General features: G+C 42.6%; 1 protein-coding gene across 3 annotated transcripts in view; it reads right to left on the bottom strand.

Moving 5' to 3' along the window:
* The window catches only part of stk11ip (serine/threonine kinase 11 interacting protein), a 74,589-nt gene that overhangs the window by 1,117 nt on the left and 50,736 nt on the right, over positions 1–22,736 (bottom strand). For all 3 annotated transcript variants that reach the window (XM_083758867.1, XM_083758866.1, XM_083758865.1), the window contains exons 22-27: positions 17,766–17,872; positions 15,472–15,569; positions 12,897–13,078; positions 4,789–4,873; positions 3,147–3,229; positions 831–1,057 (exon numbers count right to left, since the gene is read on the bottom strand). In XM_083758867.1, the coding sequence (XP_083614993.1) occupies positions 831–1,057; positions 3,147–3,229; positions 4,789–4,873; positions 12,897–13,078; positions 15,472–15,569; positions 17,766–17,872 (782 nt within the window). The remainder of the gene's footprint in view (positions 1–830; positions 1,058–3,146; positions 3,230–4,788; positions 4,874–12,896; positions 13,079–15,471; positions 15,570–17,765; positions 17,873–22,736) is intronic.

Here is a 22,736-nt window from a genome sequence, read left to right as displayed (position 1 = left end):
AATTCGATCTATAAGAACTGTGTCAGAAATAGGGCTCCGCCGCTCCGCTTATGCTGGAATCTTAGCAATATTCTTTTTGCAATTTCTTAATCGGAACCCTATTTTAAAAATAACTACTGTGTAAACGATCCTCTGATCGATGTACAGTTATATACTGCATATCTTTGCTTCTACAGTTTATTTAGTAATAGTTACCGTACATTACAGCTAATTAATTTCAGCAATGGTTTATTCATGTATTCATCATGATCTACTAAAGGCACTAACTTGTCCTTGAGCTTATTCACTTTGTTTAAATTGTTCTTTTTAACTGGTAATATACTTTTGTTTATTTTGTTTGCACAATCTGCAGAGCATCTCACTGCACATATTCATTTACCTTCACTTACAAATGTAACATTACTAATATGGGCTGGATACTAGGTTAGTCACAAGCTCTTGATAGTATTTTTCATTGGTTACATATTTATAAACCCCACAGACAGACTTAACCACTTTCAACATGGCCTATTTGGGCATGTCGACAAAATATTTCCAAAACAGTCCAGATCTACAACTCACTTTTGCACGTCAATGTCATACAACAAGTATAAACTAGGGGATTAATTGATTAAAAAAAAAAACATAAATGGAGCTATCTTGGGCGTGCCTTACCTTTATCCCTAAACGTCAAAATAGTAAAAAAAATCAAATAAGTTTAGGTATAAAGGGTAAGGGGTGGCGCAAGATGTAGAACATCGAGATAAATATGATGATACAAGCTTTCTGCCAAACAGTGACGATATGTAAATGCTTCCTGATTCGTAGCCAATCACAGAGCTTGGACTGACCTCATCGTAGAGCTTGATGTCCATTCGGCACGGGTCCGAGGACCACAGGTGGACGGAGCTAACGCAGCTGATTGGCTGGCTCTCCAGAACGATGAACCCTCCGGTGCCGGGTTCTCCGTCCTCATTGGCTAAGACGTTGGGCAAGCTCTTACTCCATTGGTGATCTTCGCTGAGCAGGTAAAGGGTTTCCTGGGTTACCAGCAGTGTCACAGGAGACCAGATGTCCTCTGAAATGAACAAGAACAATACATGAATAAACAATCAAATACAATAAAATCACAAAGGGCAACCTAGAGCTGTGTATAGCAGTGATTCTAAACCTTTTTAATTTCAAGGACCCCCATATGCATTGGGCCATGAATCCCCATTTAGTTTATAGTTTCTATTGTGTGGTGTTGTTTTATTGTATCGTTTTGTTTATTGCTGTAATGATTTTATTGTTGTTTATACCACCATTTGCCTCTAAGCTGATTTGATTCAGGGTGTGTACTGCATTTTATATTGCCACAGTAAAGCACTTTGTAACCATCCATTACAAGGAGTATTGCAGTCGCTGTACCGCACTGTTGTGACGAAAAGAGAGCTGAGCCAGAAGGCAAAGCTCTCTGTCTACGGTGGATACAATACAAGCGGCCAAAATGAGTTTTCTTAGACGGGTGGCTGGCATCTCCCTCAGAGATAGGGTGAGTTCAGTCACACAAGAGAGACTCGGAACTAGATCCGTTGCTTCTTATAAATAAAGTGTATTATTAATATTATCAACACTGTAAATTCCTCAGTATTAAATGAACTCTGCGAATGTACAAAAACTACAAATGTAACCCAATGGGGTCATTTGGTTCATAACTATCAATTATTTAACTGGGGACCACCTAAAACCCCCTCAACGACCACTGGGCGTCCCCGGACCCCACATTGCGATAAGTGCAGTAGTTGAGCCATGTCACCCACTTGACCCTTGACCAACACATTGCACCATATGTCAGATTAGTTAGATTCCTATATGAAGATTGATGGGCTCAAGTTGTGATTTGACGAGGATACAGTGTTTTGAGCCATGGCAGACAATGACATACATATGAATACATACTGTACAGTACTGTATTGTAAACACAGTTACAATTTACACTTTACAATTTCCGCAGCTTACCTTAAAATGGATGGCTAACATAACAGAATGATTCATTCCAGTCTTTGGCTGACAGATTTTCAACCCCCCCCCCCCACCCCAAAATATTTTAGAACCGCATTCTTCAGATGGTTTGGTTAACAACACTTAAATAGGCTCTTTCTCAAATTCCCCAAAAATGAAAACTAAGCCACTGACAGAAGTTATCACCCATCCCCATTCAACAGCCATTAAACTCAATGGCTTGTACAATAACGTGTCATTGTCTCAACGTTTAACAGGGAACATTGATTAGACTATTTAGGTGTGTTTTGGTTACAAGCCACGTCTCCAGTCAGCTTTCCTCAGACTTCACGAGAACAGATCTGACATCTCAACACGTTTAAGTGGAGCTCGGGAAGAGGGCAGGTTAGCGCACGCAACAATCACAGCACTTGAAATTCCGTGAACCTCTACAGCTGTGTGGCCCGCAGCTATGTTTTTGTCTGTGCAAAGCACAAACAGGCAGATAAGCGTCCTTCGGCACCAGCGAGCACAGGGGGAGAAAAAAGAAAGCACACGCACGCATACCCATATCATGAGCAGTCCTTGTCATAGCATACACATAGCCACACAAAATGAAATCCACGCAAAAAATGTGAGCAGATCAACAACCGTTGTTGATCTGCTCTGCGCTGCGTTGTGAGCTTGTAGATCGGCTATTTTATTTTATTTTATGGCTTTCTTTTATATTTTTTATGGAGGGACAGACAGTAGGCTGACAGGAAATGGGGAGAGAGATGGGGGGGGAAGACTTGCAGTAAAGGCCGTCAGGATCGGGAGTCGAACCCGCGGCACACTGCCAGACTGGATTACCAGCCAAGGTGCCTGGACCATTGAGCCATGGCCCGGGCCATAGATCGGCTATTTTTACCAATTCTTAAACATTTCTTTTCTAATTTGTGGAATTTCTGTTTTTAATGTAATGATGAAAAACTGTGATTTTTTTGGGAATGCTTTTTGAAAATGTTTTGAAATAATAGTAAATAATAGTTCAAAACAAAATGTAGAGAAAAATAAAGAGGCCCATAAAATCGTGTCCGCGACCCACAAACGCGTCCCGACCCACTGTTGTGGAAACAACAGCTGGTCTACGTGCACATGTGCAGTATGCACGTGCACGGCGTATGGAGCCCCGCCCCGCTCACCTTGAAGGAGGAAGGACAGGAGATAGAAGAACTGGAGCTGGCCCTCTTCCATGTCAGTGTGTGCGTCTTCACACACCAGAGGCCTGCAGTAGCACACACGGAAAGCACAACACATATACATTTATATATTGGCATTTGACTTTAATCCGCCATTATGCACCTGTCAAAATGTAACCACTTTCCCTATTTTGTCTCAAAAACGTGTGTGAGCTTGTTGTGAGCTTGTAGATCAGCATTGTTTTTTTTAATTAAGCACAATAAAATGCATTTCTAAACAAACGTGATCAGCATTGGACCCAAAGGTCTGCCATCGGCCGGGCTCTGTCAGTTGTATTATCATTTATTTATGTCTCAGTGATGTGGTTGTCTTTTCCTCCCATCAGCATGTGGGTAAAATGATGACGTTTATTATTTGATATGGAACCGATCATAATAAATAATACTTTATGGTGGTTTTTGGTTAACACATTGTTGACTTTTGAACTGCTGGGCTGTGTTGTGGTCTGCATGACGGCTTTAAGAGGGGTGACCGCTGACATGATCACACATCACATGATTTGTCATGTTGTCATCGGGAGTGCTCTGTGGTCTCTTCCAGCAGCACACAACTATTGTATTAACCACAGCCCCGTAAGCCCCATTCAAGATTCAATTATTACATACACCCAAATATTTTGTTTTGGCTCCTTTACTAGGCCTAGAATTTACACATTTTAGGGCATGACCACTTGTGCATTTGTGTTGTTCATGTTTTTTGAGGGCACAAAGGCCAAATGCCACGGCAGCAAGTTCATCAATAATTTAAAACAATGATAATAATTTTAACTTTGGTGTCTGAATTGACAGAAAAGAGGCAGAGGAGTGGGCTGGGCACGGCCAGTGCATTAAGGCCACGTTATCCTTAGGCCTAGGGCATATACTTTTAGAAGGGCATAATGGCAAACTGAGGGGGAAAAGCAGAAAAAATGATAAGGAGAATATTACAATAGGAGCAATCGTACACCATGTCTGTCAAGTTTGTCAAAGATGTCAAGGCTTTAATACTTTGTTGTATGACAAACAGCAACGTTAGCTTATCTACAAGGTATCAATGCATCACAGCTTGTAGATCTGCAATTTTCTCTATTTCTGACAATTTTCACCTAATGGCATGCCCAAAATAGGGTTGCCAGGTTGAAAGTGGTTAAGAGGCAGTTGAATGCATATATAAAGACATTAGCTTAACAAATTGAACCACATCATAAAGGTGTTTGTGGCACAATAATTAGGGTCTAAACTTGATATGGGGGCAATTCATGCTACAGCCCCTAGTCAGCCCTCTGCATCTTTCAATATCAAAATGGATCAGACTCAAGGTATCTGGTACCTTTTCCTTTTCTTTTACTATCTCCACTGATCAATTCTCTCATGTACCACTTACACATAGAGCACTCTTGTTTCACCACAGTGCGAAAATGAAAAATGACATGGCAATGGTATGGCATGTGCTAGTCTGAAGGAGATTTGAAAGTTTTGATATGCAATTATTGCTTTACATGAAATGGTTGTACTGACAAAAGGCATTTATGACTGATGCCACTGTAGGGCGTTCTGAGGTTTGACATGAGTGAGTTTTGGGGCCATGTGAGCGTAGCCTACGTACCACAGATGGTGCTGGGGGCTGAGCCTTGTGGTGGAGATGGACTTGAGCTTGCTGTCAGACTTTGTGGCCAGCTCTCGCACGACTCCTGCGGAAGGGAAAGAGAAAGGGCCTCATGTTTAAATGCAGCGTGACAGTAATGCTATAGAAACTAGGTGAGGGGGGTGGGGGCTGCACGAGACAAAACGAACAAAGTAAACTAAATGGGTCCTTCATTGAAAACTACAGTGCGAGAGAAACTCAGACATGCAGTACAGGACATTAGCTTCAGCACTTAAACCAGCTACTTGGTCTACTCTCTTTCCTCCGCCGAAAATAGCGAATCTACAAGCTCACACAGCACGTCGTTGTGAGTTTGTAAATCAGCTGGGTTTTTCTTTCGAATGTTCCCCCCAGGATAGGGATGCTAGGGATCAAGTGGTTAAGAGAATATAAACCAGGAGGTATATATATATATAAAACAAAAGAGTAATAGTACAAGAGTGTCAAAGTATATAAAAAATGAGGCGATAGCAGCCGGATTCAGAGATGAGAGAATGGGAGTGACTCTGAGAATCTATTAAACATAGCACACAGGTAGCTGAGAGAAATGTCACACACCAGAGTATAAAAGAAAGAGTCCTGTGCACAAAAGAGATACTAAAATGTGAGACCCATTTAGTCTGTTACAGTGGCGGGAACAAGAAATCTGAGAGGTCTCTGATTTCGACCCTATAGAATCAGGGGGTGTGGGAAACTGCAGGGAAGACAATTGCGCTGGGTCACGGCAACATCTCCACGGTGTGGCGTGTCATTTACTGCGACAACAATAGAGGACACCGCAGCGGATATATAGCACTCACACAGAGCACTTTCAAAAGTCAAGTGTGTATAGGTGAACTTGAAAGTGAGAAAAGGGGGCTTAAAGGGACACAGCGAAGTGGTGACAGCAAACGGGGGACCAGTGGCGAATAATGCGATTAGAGAAACCCAAACGCACCCCACCCTCCAGCCCACCCTCACAAAACCAGAGTCATCATTGGGAAAGGGGGAGGCGAGGGGAGGTGAAACGGGCCTTACCTTTGATCAACACAGTATCGCTTTACAAATCAGTGCCCAGTACAAAAACACTTGTTTTCATGTGAAATGTGTACGCACGCGTGCGTGAGTGTGTGCATGCGTGCGTGCGTGTGTGGATGCGCGTCTGTGTTGTGTTAGTAGATTGATTGCATGATAACAGGCATTTCTCTTTGGAATGAGCTGCCTCTGTGTGTCAGGCAGTATGCATCTAAACTATGCTATAAAAATATGCAATAAGATACAGGCTAGTGATGCACTTTAGATTAGCATTTTTATGGTTTGAGATTTGTTAGGGATTTTTGGTGGTTTTTATTTTGTACGTGCTGCATGCTGTGTAAAGCATTGGTGCTATTACTTACTTATTTTAAGTGTTTTACTAGGCTTTATGTGTTTACTCGCATTTCTTTTAACAAAAATCTAATCAAATGATAACAAATAAAATCAATAAATAAGACAAGAAAAAGCAATCCAAGATCTCTCAAGGTGTACTATTGACATGAATTTATATTTTATTTTAACACACTGACTGTCACAGACCAGCGGAATAATTTTACTGAAAGTCTGCTAGAAACATCTGTCCATTTCAACAAATTTAAAGAACAACCTGACTTGCAGTTGTTTCCAGAGCAGCTGACAACATCTCCTGTTCAACCTGCCAACCTGCCTGCGTTTCTTCGACTATGCATGCACCTCTTGGTACCACAGCACCTCAAATGCCCTTAAAACAAGGCTCCAGACTTCCCAAAACAAACTGGTCAGGCTTCTACTGGGCCTCACCCCCCGAAGCCACCTCACCCCTGCCCACTTTGACAGGCTGGAATGGTTGACAACAGAGTACAGTGTCTTGGTGTCAATGGGTCTGGTCCACAAGGTTCGCTACACCACCAAGATACCCATGTAACTGTCTAAATACTTCCTTAATGTCAATGAAGTCCACACCCACAACACCAGAGGGAGTTCAACAAACCATGTGCAACCCAGATTCAGCACAAGTACTGTTGCTGACTCCAGAGCAGCCGAAAACATCTACTGTTTAAAGAACAACCTGCCTGTGGCTGACTCCAGAGCAGCCGAAAACATCTACTGTTTAAAGAACAACTTGCCTGTGGCTGACTCCAGAGCAGCTGACTACAGCTACTGTTTAAAGAACAACCTGCCTGTGGCTGACTCCAGAGCAGCCAACTACAGCTCCTGAGGTCTCCTCTTGGGGCCCCCATGAACATTTAGGCCTGCTGTTCTTAATCAGACCTGTACTGGAGCACTGTTTTATATGCATGGCGGAAAATTCATACCAGCCATCAACCAAGCTATAAGCTGAGGGTCAATTTAACTGGGAGACTGGGAGGAGGCTTATCTACGATGCCAGCTGCCTGTGCAGGCAGGCAACCGGCAATTCAGAGAAAAACAAGACTTTTTATTTGCGAAATAGTGAAATACCATTGTTGTTGGTTCCGTTACACCAGTGAGACAGGTCCAGGTTTGCTACAGACAGCCACACAGTATTATTGCAATATATTCGGCTACATAAAAAGTTATTGTTTTCTATTTTATTTACTATCAGAACTCATTTCCAAATACAGAGGCAAATTCTATACCGGGTATATCATGTTTAGTATACCCTGAAGCTGAAATATTAATTTGAACCACTTTCAACTTAGTAGCTATTTTGGTCTACAATTGGAATCACGGTTAGTGAGCTTGTAGATCCGCTATTCTTCTCACTATGAATACGGGTGTGCCTTGAGATTTTCACACGCCAATTGGTGTGCCAGTGACTTAGGCATCCATGATGGCAATAGAGCAAATTTAGCAAAGACTATGGGCCAAGTATGTCATGACCTAAATACTACTGTAGGTAATGGCTATCCCTGACCGGTGTGCTGCTAGGTGTGTCGCCAGTGTGTACAGTCTGCTTCCTCATGTTTCAATCGCAGGCCAACTGTCCAGCTCCCACGCCAGACAGACACCAATGCCACGGTGTATTTTCACAAGACATGAGCCGGACTCTCATTTGTCTAAAGGTTTGGCCTCAGTTCAGAGATGCTGTTAATGTGGGCACCTTAAAACTCATTCGCCGCCAAGATCGTCTTTTGACTGTTCTGCTAGCGCCTGTAACACTGTAACACTCCAGTGCCGGTGCGATGAAGTAAACAGGAGAAAAACGGAAGTGAGAAGTCAGCTGGCTTATGCTGTCCACGGGAGCGGAGTTTTTAGAATCCTAATATCTCTTCCAGGCTGCGTTTTTGATCAAAACGAGCTTGATTTGCGGCTCATTTCCATAAACGATATGATCGGCGTTTACAAAATGTATGTTTTGGGTGAATTAAATAACATTCGCGGGGCCTGTTACATAGTGAATATTCACTTCCCTTTTCTCCATTTTCGAGAGTTTGTATTAGCTGGTAGGCGTGTTTCTGAACTGTCCACAGCCGACCTATGAGACACAGACTGTAGTCAGTGAGTCGACAAACATAGTGCCATATTATAATGAGCATTAGTGAGGACCAATTAGGTTGAAAATAACCTACAAACAGTGCTTCAAATCCCATCCCAGAATCAGAGGAAAGCCAAACCCCTGGTCTGTCCGTCTACTCTACGGTCAACTCTGACAACATCAATGGCTTATCTCTGGGATCATCAGAATTGAGCCCAAAGGTGATAACATGTTGTTCCGTCTAAACCCCAGGCTTTGAAAGGTCTGTGCAAAGCACACGGCCTGGCAAAACATGTCACCTTTTAAACCACTCGATGGTCCACTAAGCAACACAGACTCTAATTGGCAATTAAATTTGACCAACTCTGTCATAAATTAACAAAATTTTGTTGCTCAACATTTTGTTTTCATCTGTGGCCTACAACGTAAGGCCATCTTTGTCTATACGTACATTATTCACAAAGAATAGTAAGTCATATTCTACACCAGCTTTTTGGAGCCGCGAGCTGATGCTTCCCAGGGACCATGTTCTTTCACATTTAAATGTATTCAGATTTGGACAGCGCGAGGAGGGGCGCTAAACTCCCCCAAAAAACCCACATCCTTCCCTCTGAGTGGGCTAGGGAACCTCTCTCATGCCATAATGAGAGAGGTTGGCCCTTCGTTAGTCCAACTGTGGTTTTGAACTGGGTCCTGATGACAGAGGCCAGTTTGGAAGGTGGAGCGGGGGGGGGATAATATATAGTTGTGTTAATGGTCCACTCATAGATATCCTTTTCAACCCCCGGTAACATTCGGTTCATTCGGTTTCTCGCTAAATAGCTGGCCTTTCTCGTGATGGATGGAGAGGCTACCGGGAAGCGTAGGGTTTAACCACATGAACCCTAGTAGTGTCCATATTCTGGGCATGACGTATTGGGCAAACATTTGGCAATAGTAGGCAAACGTTCGGTGAAAATAGCAGATCTACAATCTGTACAATCTACAAGATCAACCAGCTTGATCCAGATCAACCCTGCTATCTTTGGTGAAGAGATTGGTGTATAGGGAAACAAGAAGGGCACTAAGTACAGATCCCCGGGGGTCAAAGTAGTATATTGTTTCTGTCAGATGGAACACTTTACTTTTATATCCAAAACCATTACTTTTCAGGAAATGAAAAAAATAACCTGCGTTCCAATACATCCAATGTAGTTGTTAATACTTTTAATAGGTTCAATAAAACCCAGGGACACAAGAAACAACTTTTATATAGCAGATCTACAAGCTCACAGCGCGTCAATGTGAGACGTTGTAGCTTGGATAATTTTGCTAATTGCACGACGGGACTTGGGGCGTCATTAAGTTACTAAGGTTTCTGCCCGACAGCAACGATAAGGGGTTACAATGTGGCGAGTGTCTGCCAACTTGCCAAGGATTCACATCAAGGTACTGACGGGGGCACTGAGGACATGTCTGTTTACTGCAGGTCTTCTCCTCTGCCAACTGGAAGGTCTAGCGACGTTTAATCACAACTACATAACATGGAAACAGATTGATTTCTCGGGCTTCTTTCGCATGGCGCCGGTGCTCAAACAGCAAAGGAGCTATTTTGGGATTACAGCGTAGGACAAGTCCAACTGGAAGGCTGCAGCAAACCACTATTAGCATTAGCATTAGCCCAGAGGCTCTCTGTGGTCCCGCCGAGAGCAAGCTGGGGCTGCTGTCGGTTATGGAGAATAAAAAGGTAAAGAATGGGCTGTTTTATGGATCCAGACAGGAAAGAGACCTTTCAGGGGAAAGAGAGGGAGAGAGAGACACACAGTAGAGAATTAACATGAGGGAGAGAGACAGAGACAGACAGAGTGAGGAAGAGAGAGAGAGAGACAGACAGAGTGAAAGAGCAGGGGTTAAACTAAAGTGAATAAGCGACAGAGCGTGAGAGATTGAGAGCAACAGAGAGAGAGAGAGATTGAGAGAGAGAGAGAGAGAGAGAGAGAGAGAGGATGAGAAAGATGAGGGACTAAGGGAGAGAGACAGAACTTTTTGGAACCTTTTTGCAGGAACAGTGTGGTCGAATATTTGCAAATCTTTTCAAATATCACTGCAAAGGAATTATTGTGAACTTTTATAGGAGAGACTGAATAAAAGCTCCCACTGTTACAATAAAGCAGAATATGGTGGTGAATGGTGAATTCACAGGGTTTGAATGACACTGCTCTAAAATAAAAAACAATACAAATGCACAGCTGACGAATGGATGAAACGGTCGCAGATAGTACAATCTCCATAGCAGCCTTATAATTCTATTAAGTTCTATTGCAGGCGTTGTTCCACCACAATGCAGCAATCTTGCACATCGTGCACTTCCAAAATTAACTTGTTAGATTGTGGTTGAATGCCGGGAGGAGAGAGAGACACTCTGTCAGAGTTTAACCACTTTGTGGGGAATATTAGCCAACTCGTCACAATGTGACGAGTTGTGTTGTGAGCTTGCAGATCCGCAATATCTTTGGAGAAGATATTTGGTGTAGACGGAAAAAAGTGGCCCAAGTACAGAGCCAACTAAGGTCCAGTTTGCTAAGTCTAGAGGTGGTTAAGTGTCAACGGTAAAGCAGGGCTCTGAATTATTTCCATGTCAAAAAATGGCTCTCTGTACTCCAGACCTTGCATTCTTGACTAGAAATCAGTGTGTTGAAAGTCATGTAAGTCAGTACCCCATAGCTCTATCTAGATTACTATTCACAACGGCAGAGAGACAGGAAACTGGGATGTTCTCTCCTGGTCCTCTCTGGCAGGCAGACGGGCTGGTCGAAGCAGGGCTACGACCATGTGAGAGAGCCTCAGGCTACCGGAGAAGCTGCAGGGACTTGCGAGTCTGCAAAACGCATGCAGCCATGACCGAAGAATGTGCACGCATACTGTATGACGGGAGCACAGCTCCCAGATATGTTGTGTCAATCTATAAGCTCGCAATGCATCGTGAGGCGTTGTGGGCTCGTAGATTGGCTGTGGGTGCCCACAGCACATTCGCACGATAAGGTATACATCAGGCTTTAGGTCGGACAGCACTTTGGTCAGCTTCTGTTGTTTTAAATGTGCTGCCTATAAATAAGGTTTGAATTGACTTGATTTGTGTCTGGTGAGGTCATTGTGCATTGCTGTTAACGTGGGTCATGAAAGGTGAGAGTTTCTGCATGTGTGCGCGTGTGTGCTGTGGTGGAGTAGGCCGGTTGTTTCCCTGAGTTCCCGGAGTACAATGAACATGCCGTGCTAAAACGTGTGCAGTAGTGCACCCAGAGATCTCTTCATCACTCTTAACACGCCACCACCCTTAAGTTGCTCCGAGCAGTTTGGGTTTGGCTGCATCGTGCCCCATATGCCCCGGGACACAACACAGGAACCGGTGCGCCAGGTTGCGAGAGGCCCATCACGTTTCTGAACTCTGGGAATGACGCTAACAGGGAATCAGGGATGCTATCTTTTCTCTGTGTTATTATGCCGCGCATAGTCTCGCGTAGCCAGACAACTATTCCACAATCTCTGAATGCTATATAGAGTCTGGAACTACACCTCCTGAATGTTATAGAGTCTGGAACTACACCTCCTGAATGTTATAGAGTCTGGAACTACACCTACTGAATGTTATAGAGTCTGGAACTACACCTACTGAATGTTATAGAGTCTGGAACTACACCTACTGAATGTTATAGTCTGGAACTACACCTACTGAATGTTATAAAGTCTGGAACTACACCTACTGAATGTTATAGAGTCTGGAACTACACCTACTGAATGTTATAGAGTCTGGAACTACACCTCCTGAATGTTATAAAGTCTGGAACTACACCTCCTGAATGTTATAGAGTCTGGAACTACACCTCCTGAATGTTATAGAGTCTGGAACTACACCTCCTGAATGTTATAGAGTCTGGAACTACACCTCCTGAATGTTATAGAGTCTGGAACTACACCTCCAGAATGCAATATAGAGTCTGGAACTACACCTCCTGAATGTTATATAGAGTCTGGAACTACACCTCCCGAGTAAGGAAACTGCAGGCATTTCCATTCACAGAAATATATTTTAAAATATCTTTACATTTTATTATTTTTATTTCCATTTAGATTATTTCTATTTATATTAGGATAAATATGAGCGACTGTAAGGACGAAATGGAAGTGGGGAGGAGGCTTCATTTCTGCTTTATCGCTTGCTCATGATCAGAGCTTCTGTTGCTCCAGATTGTTGACGGAAGTATTTGAACATTGTGAAACAGTCTGGCAACGCGAGACTACACGTGAGAGGGAGACAGTATGACATTTCCCACTGGGTGAAATGTATTTATTTTTGTATTTATTTTGTATTTCTTGCATTGGACACACATTTGTGTATCAACACACAATGGCCTTTTCTCCCATTTGTTAAAAAAAATGAAAATTATAATTAACACATTAAAACTGGAAAAGCCATTTTCGATTTTAGTGTTGGCGATTAAAAAATAGCAGACATCATTGAATTTGTTTCAAAAGATAATAATTAAAAACCAAATGTAGAAAACTAAGGGGACCATAACAATGATTCCACGACCCACAAATGGGGCTCGACCCAATGACCGGCTCTAGTGCTGTGTTTTACCTGTCAAGACGCCGTAGTAGCGCTTGCAGCGCGCGCTGTCCCGCACCAGGAGGGTGTAGGCCACGCGCCCTTCTTCAAACTCAACGTGGATGCTCTGAGAGCCCAGTCCCACCTCCAGGTAACTCAGGTCCGTGATTGGATGGCTGTCCCTCTTCTGCAGCCAATCGGAGAGCTGGCCTCCGCTGGTAGGGAAACACGGAAAAGGATCAGTGCGTGCTCTGAAAACCTAGCTAGACATGTGCATCTCTACCCTGATTTCAATGGGCTATATGCACACAGGCCATTTTGGAAAGAACTCGGGCCACTTCCCCACTTCCTTCACAGGTGTTACCGATGATAGTACTGAAGGCTCTGTTCCATTCTGGTCAAATAGAGTCAGGGTGCTGCTATTGTGCATGTTGGCTCACTGGAAACACTCTGCTACCCCTGCAGTGGGTCTCAAAGCGTCCTTGAGTGGGTTCCAAATGGCCCTGTATGGGTGTGTTTCTCTAGTTATGGGGCTCCTTGAAATTAAAAAAGTTTGAGAACCACCATTGTACACTAAATTGAACAGAGCCTAGGGTTAGGGAAGCGGTTATTCACAGTTATTCTGTGTGCATAGAGCCCATTAGCTGAAATCCATTCATACATCCATCTTCAACCGCTTATCCGTAGTCGGGTCGCGGGGGCAACAGCTCCACCAGAGAGCTCCAGACTTCCCTCTCCAGACTTCCTCCTGGGGGATCCCGAGACGTTCCAAGGCCAGTGAGTCGATGTAATCCCTCCATCTGCGCCTTGGTCTGATCCCTGGGTCTCCTCCCAGTGGGACGTGCATCGAGGACCTCCCTAGGGAGATGCCCGAGAGGCATCCTAACCAGATGCCCGAACAACCTAAGCTGGCTCCTTTCCAGGCGAAGGAGCAGCGGCTCTACTCCGAGTCTCTTTTTCTCTTTTAGCACTTTTTTGTTTTGCCTATTTTAACCTTTCATGCTTATATTTTTTGCCATCATTTCTGATTGTGTTTCTCGTTTACATTCTGTGTTCTCTTGCCTGTCTCTGTTTTGCCACTGATCTGTACAGCACTTGGTCAACCTTGGTTGTTTTAAAACGTGCTTTATAAATAAAGTTTGATTTGATCTCTAAGGGAGATGCCAGCCACCCCGTAGCTGAAATACTGGCAATTCTTTGTGGGTATATCTGATTGGCATGTCATGTGAGAAAGTGCACAGATCTTGTGTGGTGGTATATTTTGTATTTGGTGTTGGCAAAATGACAATGAAAATATGCGCAGCTTTGATATGGTGACACATGTTCCCTACACTGTATGTGTGAACACATCTAGAACATTCGCTATGCCAGTAGTGTCATGATGTCGAGAAAGAGAACGAGAGAGAGGTACGTCATGAGGTTGACAGAGAATGAGAGCGACCTTAGGTTTAAGGGGGACCATAGGTGTATAGCGAGCGAGGGAACGTGACAGTAACGCTGCCTCATGATGTACTGTACCCGTGACAAAAACGGATCAAAATGCTTGCCCGGAGCCAGGCCCCATGCCGTGCACAAGTGATCTAAGACGAAGTACGGCTGTATATTTTTCATCTCAGAACTTATATAACACCCCATTATGCAATTTGCTGGGCTTCTGTCCAAAAGTATATAGCAGCATATACTGGGCTCCCACAACCTTTTTTGCTCCAAGGACACTTTCCAATATTTTCAAGGGGGGCGACTGGGGTGGAGGTTTAATTAACCGATTAAATGTTTATTCACCCACAATGTTCACAGTACCGGTCTTTATTACTTAAATTACATAATGTGGATATCTGATATTGTCCTGGTATCTGAAATTTTCATTTGTTTTTATTAGCCAGGCCATGCATATGATATGATTGGGGGCGAGGGTGGGTGGTTATGGGGCGAGGGTGGGTGGGTTGGTTGGGGGCGAGGGTGGGTGGCTGGTTATGGGGCGAGGGTGGGTGGCTGGTTATGGGGCGAGGGTTGGTGGGTTGGTTGGGGGCGAGGGTGGGTGGGTTGGTTGGGGGCGAGGGTGGGTGGCTGGTTATGGGGCGAGGGTGGGTGGGTGGTTATGGGGCGAGGGTGGGTGGGTGGTTATGGGAAGAGGGTGGGTGGGTTGTGGGGTATGGTGAACAAAGACAAAAGTGAGGTCAATGTGTTCTCAAGATGTGACCCACATAACCTGGGCAGGTTATGCAATATCATCCTCCATCCTCCATAGTTGCGTGAAACTCCACACCGACTTTTTCCACAACTGCGGTTTTAATACAGCTCAGTATGCAGACTTGAGAGCCAGTGCATAATGTTACGGGGGTTCACAGTGTCAAAGACGCAGTTATTTTGCATACATTTATGGTCTCAAAGAATCCCGTAAAAAAAGAAAAAAAAGAAAAGAAATAGGGACCAAAAAAAATCCGTTGTAGGAAAAAGGCAATATATTTAACAACAGTAAGGTTTTACACATCATTTAAAATTTGCCAAAATTGTAGATTTGCTATTATGGAAAATCTTTGACTTGCACCTATAAATGAATTGGGAGCCCAGGGTTAAAGTGGATAAGCTGTAAGGTGATTTGACTCACTGGGACTCTGATGTCATCTCTAGGAAGTAGATGCGTTGGTTTGACATCACAAGCAGTGAGGGCACCTCTCCTGGCTCACCAAACTTCACCGTGGACATCTGAGAACACAAATAAGAACATTTATTCACTTTTAACGAGAAAGAGGAGATGAGATTAAAGACATGTTTGAGTTAGAACTGAGTTATATTAACACTTATGGTGCCGGGGCAATTTTTCAGAACTAGAGTGCCAAGCAGATGGGGGAAGTTTTACTCTGAAAACCCCCGCCTTCTATTTCCCCCAAAACCGGGAGGTGAAATCGCCGTCGTAAGTCTGATCTCTCTTTAGAAGCGCTGACTCTACTGTATCTCCTGAGCCACAGCCGCTGTATTCAGTTTGGCCACATGAATTCTGAGATCTTATATTAATTGTTGATAGACTGCATAGTGCATATAGTACTTGATATATTCTCTGTTGACAGACTGCACATATATCTATTCATATGACAGTGACTGTACTGACATAGACATGTGCATTATGTTAGCCCATTCATTCAGAGACCCAGGCAGTGCATACTGCATGTCCCATGTCAAGTCTTATTTTATTTTATTTAGTATTTGTACTGGCTCTTGATTAATTGCAGCTGTTGCTGCAATGACACCTGAATTTACACCGGAGATCAGTATCTTAATAACATCACAATATATTCTAAGACCAAAATATGAAGTAGTGGACTTAGGATCTAAGATTCTAAGTAATTTTACCTGAGGCAAAGCGAAGGAAAAATGCAATACATTTCAGGTATGTAGGTTGGCTAGAACGACTCTGTGTCAGGGGTGAGCAGGTCGGAATTTTTCCACAAAACACAAGGCTGTGGCCAGAATCAAACAACCTCTCTAACCACACTACACTAGAGTAGCGGTTCTCAATATGGGGTCCGCTAAATGATTGATAGTTAGGAACCAAAAGGGCCCTCATCAATGTACAAACTAACAGGTGTAGACTACTAACTAACTATTAACTAACTAAGAGTGTACAAATGGAACCCATAAGGGTCCATCCATTTGCGTAGATTGAGGTCACAGAGGGGAAAAAATCATATCAAATGGGGATCCATGGACTAATAATGCATATCAGATGTCCTCGAAATAAAAAGAGAAAAAAAGGCACACTTGAGGCACACGACCATGTAGTGCTAGTTTCACCTTTGTTGATGAACATGTTAATGATGACGATTATCTCAAATCATAGGTGATTATGTAATAATTGTGACAGGCCTACTTTCATGTCATAGTATTACCCCTTGTGGGACGGTAAATCCACCACAGCAAAAAAACAACCTGCAATCAGACAATGAACCCCCACTTGACATCAACGGCCATGGCAATTGAGACATTCCTTCACTTCCTCGGGACAATGAAAGGCAGAGAGGAGCCCCATGCGATCAGGGTAAATAAACATGGGTCCTGCTGGGGTCTTCTTGGTTCTGTTTCCGCTCTTTTTGGTCCTTGTCCAGGTGTCTGAAGGAGGTAAATGATACCCTACGCTGCACAGAGTTGGCTCCGTACGCACACGGCGTGTAAAATGAGTTATCGGAGAAGTTCACGAAGGAGTTGGGTGACACCTACACCTCAGTCAAAAAACAGAGGTGTATTACCTGGGCCGGCCCCCGGCCTACAGGCTGGGGTCTGATGGGACATCGCCGTTGGCCACCCGGAAGATGTTAAAACAGTCCCCCCCACACATGTCAATAAATATGACTCAACTTAACACGGCCATCAAAACATGTTACTGCTGAGTTTGAACCTTGGGTTCTTGTGTGGTTGGATGAATAGATCATTGAACAGAACACCGGTTCTTTTGTCCCAATTTCAGTTGTTATGCCAATTCTCAAATACACAGTGTGTGTAGTCTTGTCACTGCTGATCCCTAACGGTTGGTCTTTGGACTGGTTGGACATTGTAGGGGTAGTACGGAGGACACAGCACTGTTGACAGCCGCCTTTGACCAGGCGGTGTGTGAGTCACAGCACGTAGCGGCCTGCCTGCACGTAGCGGCCTCCCTCTCTCTAACACGGCCAATTGTCTACTCGTCTGGACCACACGAGCTCCACTAGACCGACAGACTGGATAACCATTTTCCTATGGACCTCATGTGCAATATAAAAATGTGAATAAATGTGAATAAAATCTGTCTTAGCTTCTGCACTAGGCTCTTGGTGGCCTAACCTTCTCCACTAGGCTCTTGGTGGCCTAACCTTCTCCACTAGGCTCTTGGTGGCCTAACCTTCTCCACTAGGCTCTTGGTAGTCTTACCTTGAGGAAGGAGTGCAGCTCCTCTTCCTCCTCGAAGACGTCCACGTCCAGGAAGAGCTTCAGGCGGTGGTCCACTCCCTCATAGTCCTCAGACAGCAGGTCCAGATCTACAAAACCCACAGCCCAAAAGTTACAAAACTTTCAACAGTATTAAACTATGTTCAGTTCAGTTTTATTTTCGGAAGGAGGACATACAGTTCATACATAGCACACAGTTTCCATCTTTTTTCTTTTTTTTTGAGTGTCTGTTGCTCATGTCCTGTCCGGTCCGAAAAAGGGTTAGGGAGAAGCCATAGGCTTGTCGGGCCCTACCCCTGGAGTCCATTTGGGCACGTGTGGCAGATCTATCTGCCTACACAGTGCATACATTCATGTTGTCCTTAGTTATATACATTCATCTACACCATGGGTTTTCAACAGGTGATCCGTGGACCACTGGTGGTCCGTGGAGGTATTGCATGTGGTCCCTGACCATTCATTTAGTAATGTATAGGATTTGTTGATTTGTTATAAATGTTCTTTCCACTAGTTGAGAAACGGTGAACTGAATGACTTGGTGACCTATGATGAGTCCATCCATGTAGTCATTTACTGACAAGTTGGAGTTCAAGAAATTCAACAGAAAAAGGGAGTTAGAATCTCAAGAAGGGGGAAGTGTCTGGTTGAGTCATTATTATTAGGACATTTTACCAGTAGTAGTCAACGTTTGAGAAACAGTGGGATGTATTGTATACACATGGGATGCATAGCAAGTGTTAACTTACAAAAGCACTAATCTTATAGCCCACATCCCCACCCAACACAATAGTCCCCAGGTTGATTCTAAGTCAGGGTGGTGGTCCCTCGTTCACAATCAATTGAAAACCCCTGATCTACACGCATTCATATATATACACATATATACTAATAACAGTTGTAGTTAATAATAATAATAATAATGATAATAACAATAATAATAACAATAATGGTATAATATATATGATATGGTTTACTATACCTATATATCTCACAATGTATCCAATTAATGTACGGTATACTATAGTGATAAAAATATATAATTATATAGTACAGTACATCATAGTCCCCCTTTTGTAATGCCATTGGTGCTCTTCACTTGTGTATTTATCAAAAATTGTTTTTTTAACTCTGGTTTTGAATTGGTTTATGTTTCCACTGTGTTTTAGTTCATCCTCCAGCTCATTCCACAGAGTGAGAGGAGATGCTCCTTGTTTTTAAGTTCAAAATGAGCAGATCCAGATCAGCTATTTTGGTACATTTTTGAGTGGTTAAATACAATAAAGTTCGTTTTTGGTGTTTACATCAAAACATCCTTTGTGTTTAATTCACTTTATTTAATTAAATGTAATTTTATTATAATTATCTTTCAAATTGTTACACATCTTGATAAAGATGTGAAAAACTTTCGTTAATCGGTGGTCTAGGTCAGTGGTTCTCAACCTTTTCAGGCCGTGACCCCCAAAAATAATCATATTTAAACTGATAATCACTTGGAATGTAGGAGTTGAGGCATTCAACTTTCAGTTCCACAGATGAATAGTAAAAAAAAGAAAAAAAAAAAAAACTTGACCAATGCTTGACATTTTTTTAGTAAACAAAACTAAACATATAGTTTGTTGATTATTTTTGATTCAGTAATGGTCTTTTTCTTTTTTATATGGGGACCCCCAAGAATTATGTGGGAACCCCACTGTGGGTCCCGACCGACAGGTTTGAATTCTTTTTAGATTTAACCTTTATTTAACCAGAAAAAACCCACATTACACAGCTCTGCCAGTACCACCAAATACAGGACAACATTTAGGACAGACAAATAACATTTGTAATCACAGTACCCACTACAGAACAGGAATATCTAATAAGATGACCATAAAGTTGAGAGGTCAGGAGGACAGCTACAGCTCTGACATGTTCCACTAATCAAAACCAAAACTCTTCAGGAGCACAGACACACACTGGTGTGCCTCAAGCCAATTCTAAACTTTGACCTTGCACTGTGACCTTTGACCGTTTCGAAAGCAAACAAGACTAAAAAACAAACAAAGATTTAAGAGCGAAGGTCCTTGCCGCACCCTCGACTCATCTCCCAAGTTTGATTAAAAGTGTCTGGAGTTATTGTTATGACAGATGGAACAGACAGACAGCGACCAGTCTTTACTCCAACTGAATAAAGAAACATCTTCTGTATCCCTGTTGTTGTTGTCAAATGTCTAATCCTCATTTGTAATAATCTTAGAACTCCATTTCTCCATTTGCGAGTTATCAAACTGCCGTTTCTTGGCGATGAGGCCTGGCCCTGAAACCTGACTAACATTCTTTTTTTTTTTACTGCACCACAGCCTCTATGGCCATTAAATAGGGAGGAATATGTTAGCGCAATAAAGCCTGCGGTGAATTGTGAACAGCTACATGGGATGTTAGTGCATTGTGAGCCCTTATAAACGACTCATCTGGATTGAGAGTGATGGGACCAGGGCCTCAGAGAGGGTCTTTTCATCTGAGGAGAGTGGGAACAGGGGTGGACGTCCAGGCACTCCAACCCAGACAAGTGTTTCCGTTATACCTACTTCACAAGATGAAACGTAGATGCATGCATGTACTGTACAGTACGTGTTGTGCACACATGCATATGAGCATTTTTGAGCAGTGGTGTAAAGTACCTAAGTACATGTACTTAAGTGCAATTTAGAGGTATTTGTACTTTACTTGAGTACCGTATTTCTCATTTTCAATACTTTCACTTCTATTCCACTACATTTCAGAGGCAAATATTGTACTTTTGCCCCGCTACAATCATTTGAAAACTTTTGTTACTAATTACTTTGCAGATATAGATTATTATTACAAAAACATACAATAACCACTTCAGCCCTATATACATTTCGGCCATTTGAAATTAGCCAATTTGTCTGTGTGGATGTATTGTTTGTGTACTGTATGAATTGTATGTATTGTTCATCTGTGTTGAGGACCCCTCTAAAATGAAATGATGCATCTCAAGGGGTTTATCCTTTCAATAAAAAGGTATTATATACAAACCTCTAATTTCTTTAAATAGAGGATCTAAGCTCAAAATAGATGTTATTGTCGTTACTTTTGCATGACACTGTCCTACCATGTCTGAGTACAAATAGGGTGTTAATATATTGAAAGGTTTCCGTCCGACAGCTAGCGTTCTGTATAAAGGCTGAGCGAATGCACACTCCTGCAGACAGCAATAGCTCTTTTAAAACAAAGACAAAAGCTGGCTTCTGCGTAACAATGAGGGCACTGTGTCAGTGAAGATACCCAATGAATGTCACAATGTCTTTTCTTTTTTTTTTTAACTTAAATTTTTTATCCCACGATTTTGTATCCCAGTTTTCTTTTCATGCATTGTAACTTCAGTAGCCTAACAGTACGTTTTAACAGTGGGCGAGCATCGGCCGACACATCGCCTAATCGCCCAGTATCGCCCGAAAAGATGGATTATTTTTATCTTGTCGGGCGACGTTGCACCGCCCACTTTTCGACCATCGCCTGTTCGCCTGCTATATCGCCGGTAGCCGCCGGGTCCCATAGACAAATAATGCACTTCCGGAAAATTTGTCTGGCTGTCGCCCGCTGTTAAAACGTACTGTTATAAACCACTGCTATAAGTGAAGACAGTGTGCAGGACTTCAATTTTTCTCACTCCGTCAATCTGCCAAAAAAAGAATATAAATTTGAATCAGTGGGAGTTGATGCTGTGGGCGGGTCACTGGGTCTGAACTGCTGCGAACATTCACCTAGGTCTTTAGGTTGTGACATGGCACTGCCATGGAGAATAAAAGAGTTACGTTTTCATTATGCTCCTATCGTCTGTTGTCTGCTCATTCCTTCGTGCCCGCAGTGGTGGAAAAAAGTACCCCCAATTGTTTTACTTAAGTAAAAGTATCAATACTGCAATGTAGAACTACTCCGTTACAAGTAGTAAAAGTCCGTAATTCAAAATGCACTTGAGTGGCATAAACATTTACTTAAGTACTCACTATGCAGAATGTTATGTCCCACACTACAAATATTTTGAAATTAGCAGATCTATAAGCTCACAAAGCGTCGCATCGCATTGTAGATTGTGCTTGTAGATTGGCTATTTTCAAATGGCCGAAATGTATAGGGCTGAAGTGGTTAATGTATGTTTTGTAATAATAATCAAAATCTACAAAGTAACTAGTAACTAAAGTTTTCATATAAATGTAGTAAAAGTACAATATTTGCCTCTGAGATGTAGAAGTAAAAGTATTGGAAATTGGAGATACTCAAGTAAAGTGCAGATACTTCAACGTACTTAGTTACTTTGACCACTGGGTGCCCGCGGTCAGTGCAAGAGGTGACTCTACTCATACCGTTGTTACTGTGGTTTGGGTTTGGGAGTTTTGGAAATGGGACACCATCAGAAAAAACAGAGGGGTTTGTGTTTGCTTTCCAACCATTTCCCGATCTGTGACCACTAGTTAAGAGTTAAGACTGCAATTTATCTCAATTTCACATTAGTCATATGAACTGTGGTTACACCAGTGAATCTCTGACATACTATCATCTCTGGAGAGGATTCGGTTAAGATTAGCTCGGTTTGAGTTTAATGACTGTGATTATTAATCACATCGACCCTAGCGTCCCTATTCTAGGCATATCATGATAGCCCAAAAACCAAAATATGTAAAGTCGTGTCTCAAATTATGTCCACCGGAAAAACTAGTAGTAACTAAAGTTGTCAAATAAATGTAGTGGAGTAAAAAAAAAAGTACAATATTTGACAAAAAATATGACATACTCAAGTAAAGCACAAATACCTAATTGTACTTAACCCATTTTGGGCGGGAACCCCTTTTGGTGTTAGCATTACGTTATGCTTTAGCTATTGAAAAATAGCAGATCTTGCTACGAGTTTGTAGGTCTGCTATTTTTGAAAAATCGAAGAACGACTGACAG

Source organism: Protomyctophum parallelum (assembly GCF_964188405.1).
Source record: "Protomyctophum parallelum genome assembly, chromosome: 23".
In the NCBI taxonomy this organism is placed as follows: domain Eukaryota; kingdom Metazoa; phylum Chordata; class Actinopteri; order Myctophiformes; family Myctophidae; genus Protomyctophum; species Protomyctophum parallelum.
The sequence above is the reverse complement of the archived record's forward strand: the minus strand, read 5'-3'. Positions and strand labels throughout refer to the sequence as shown.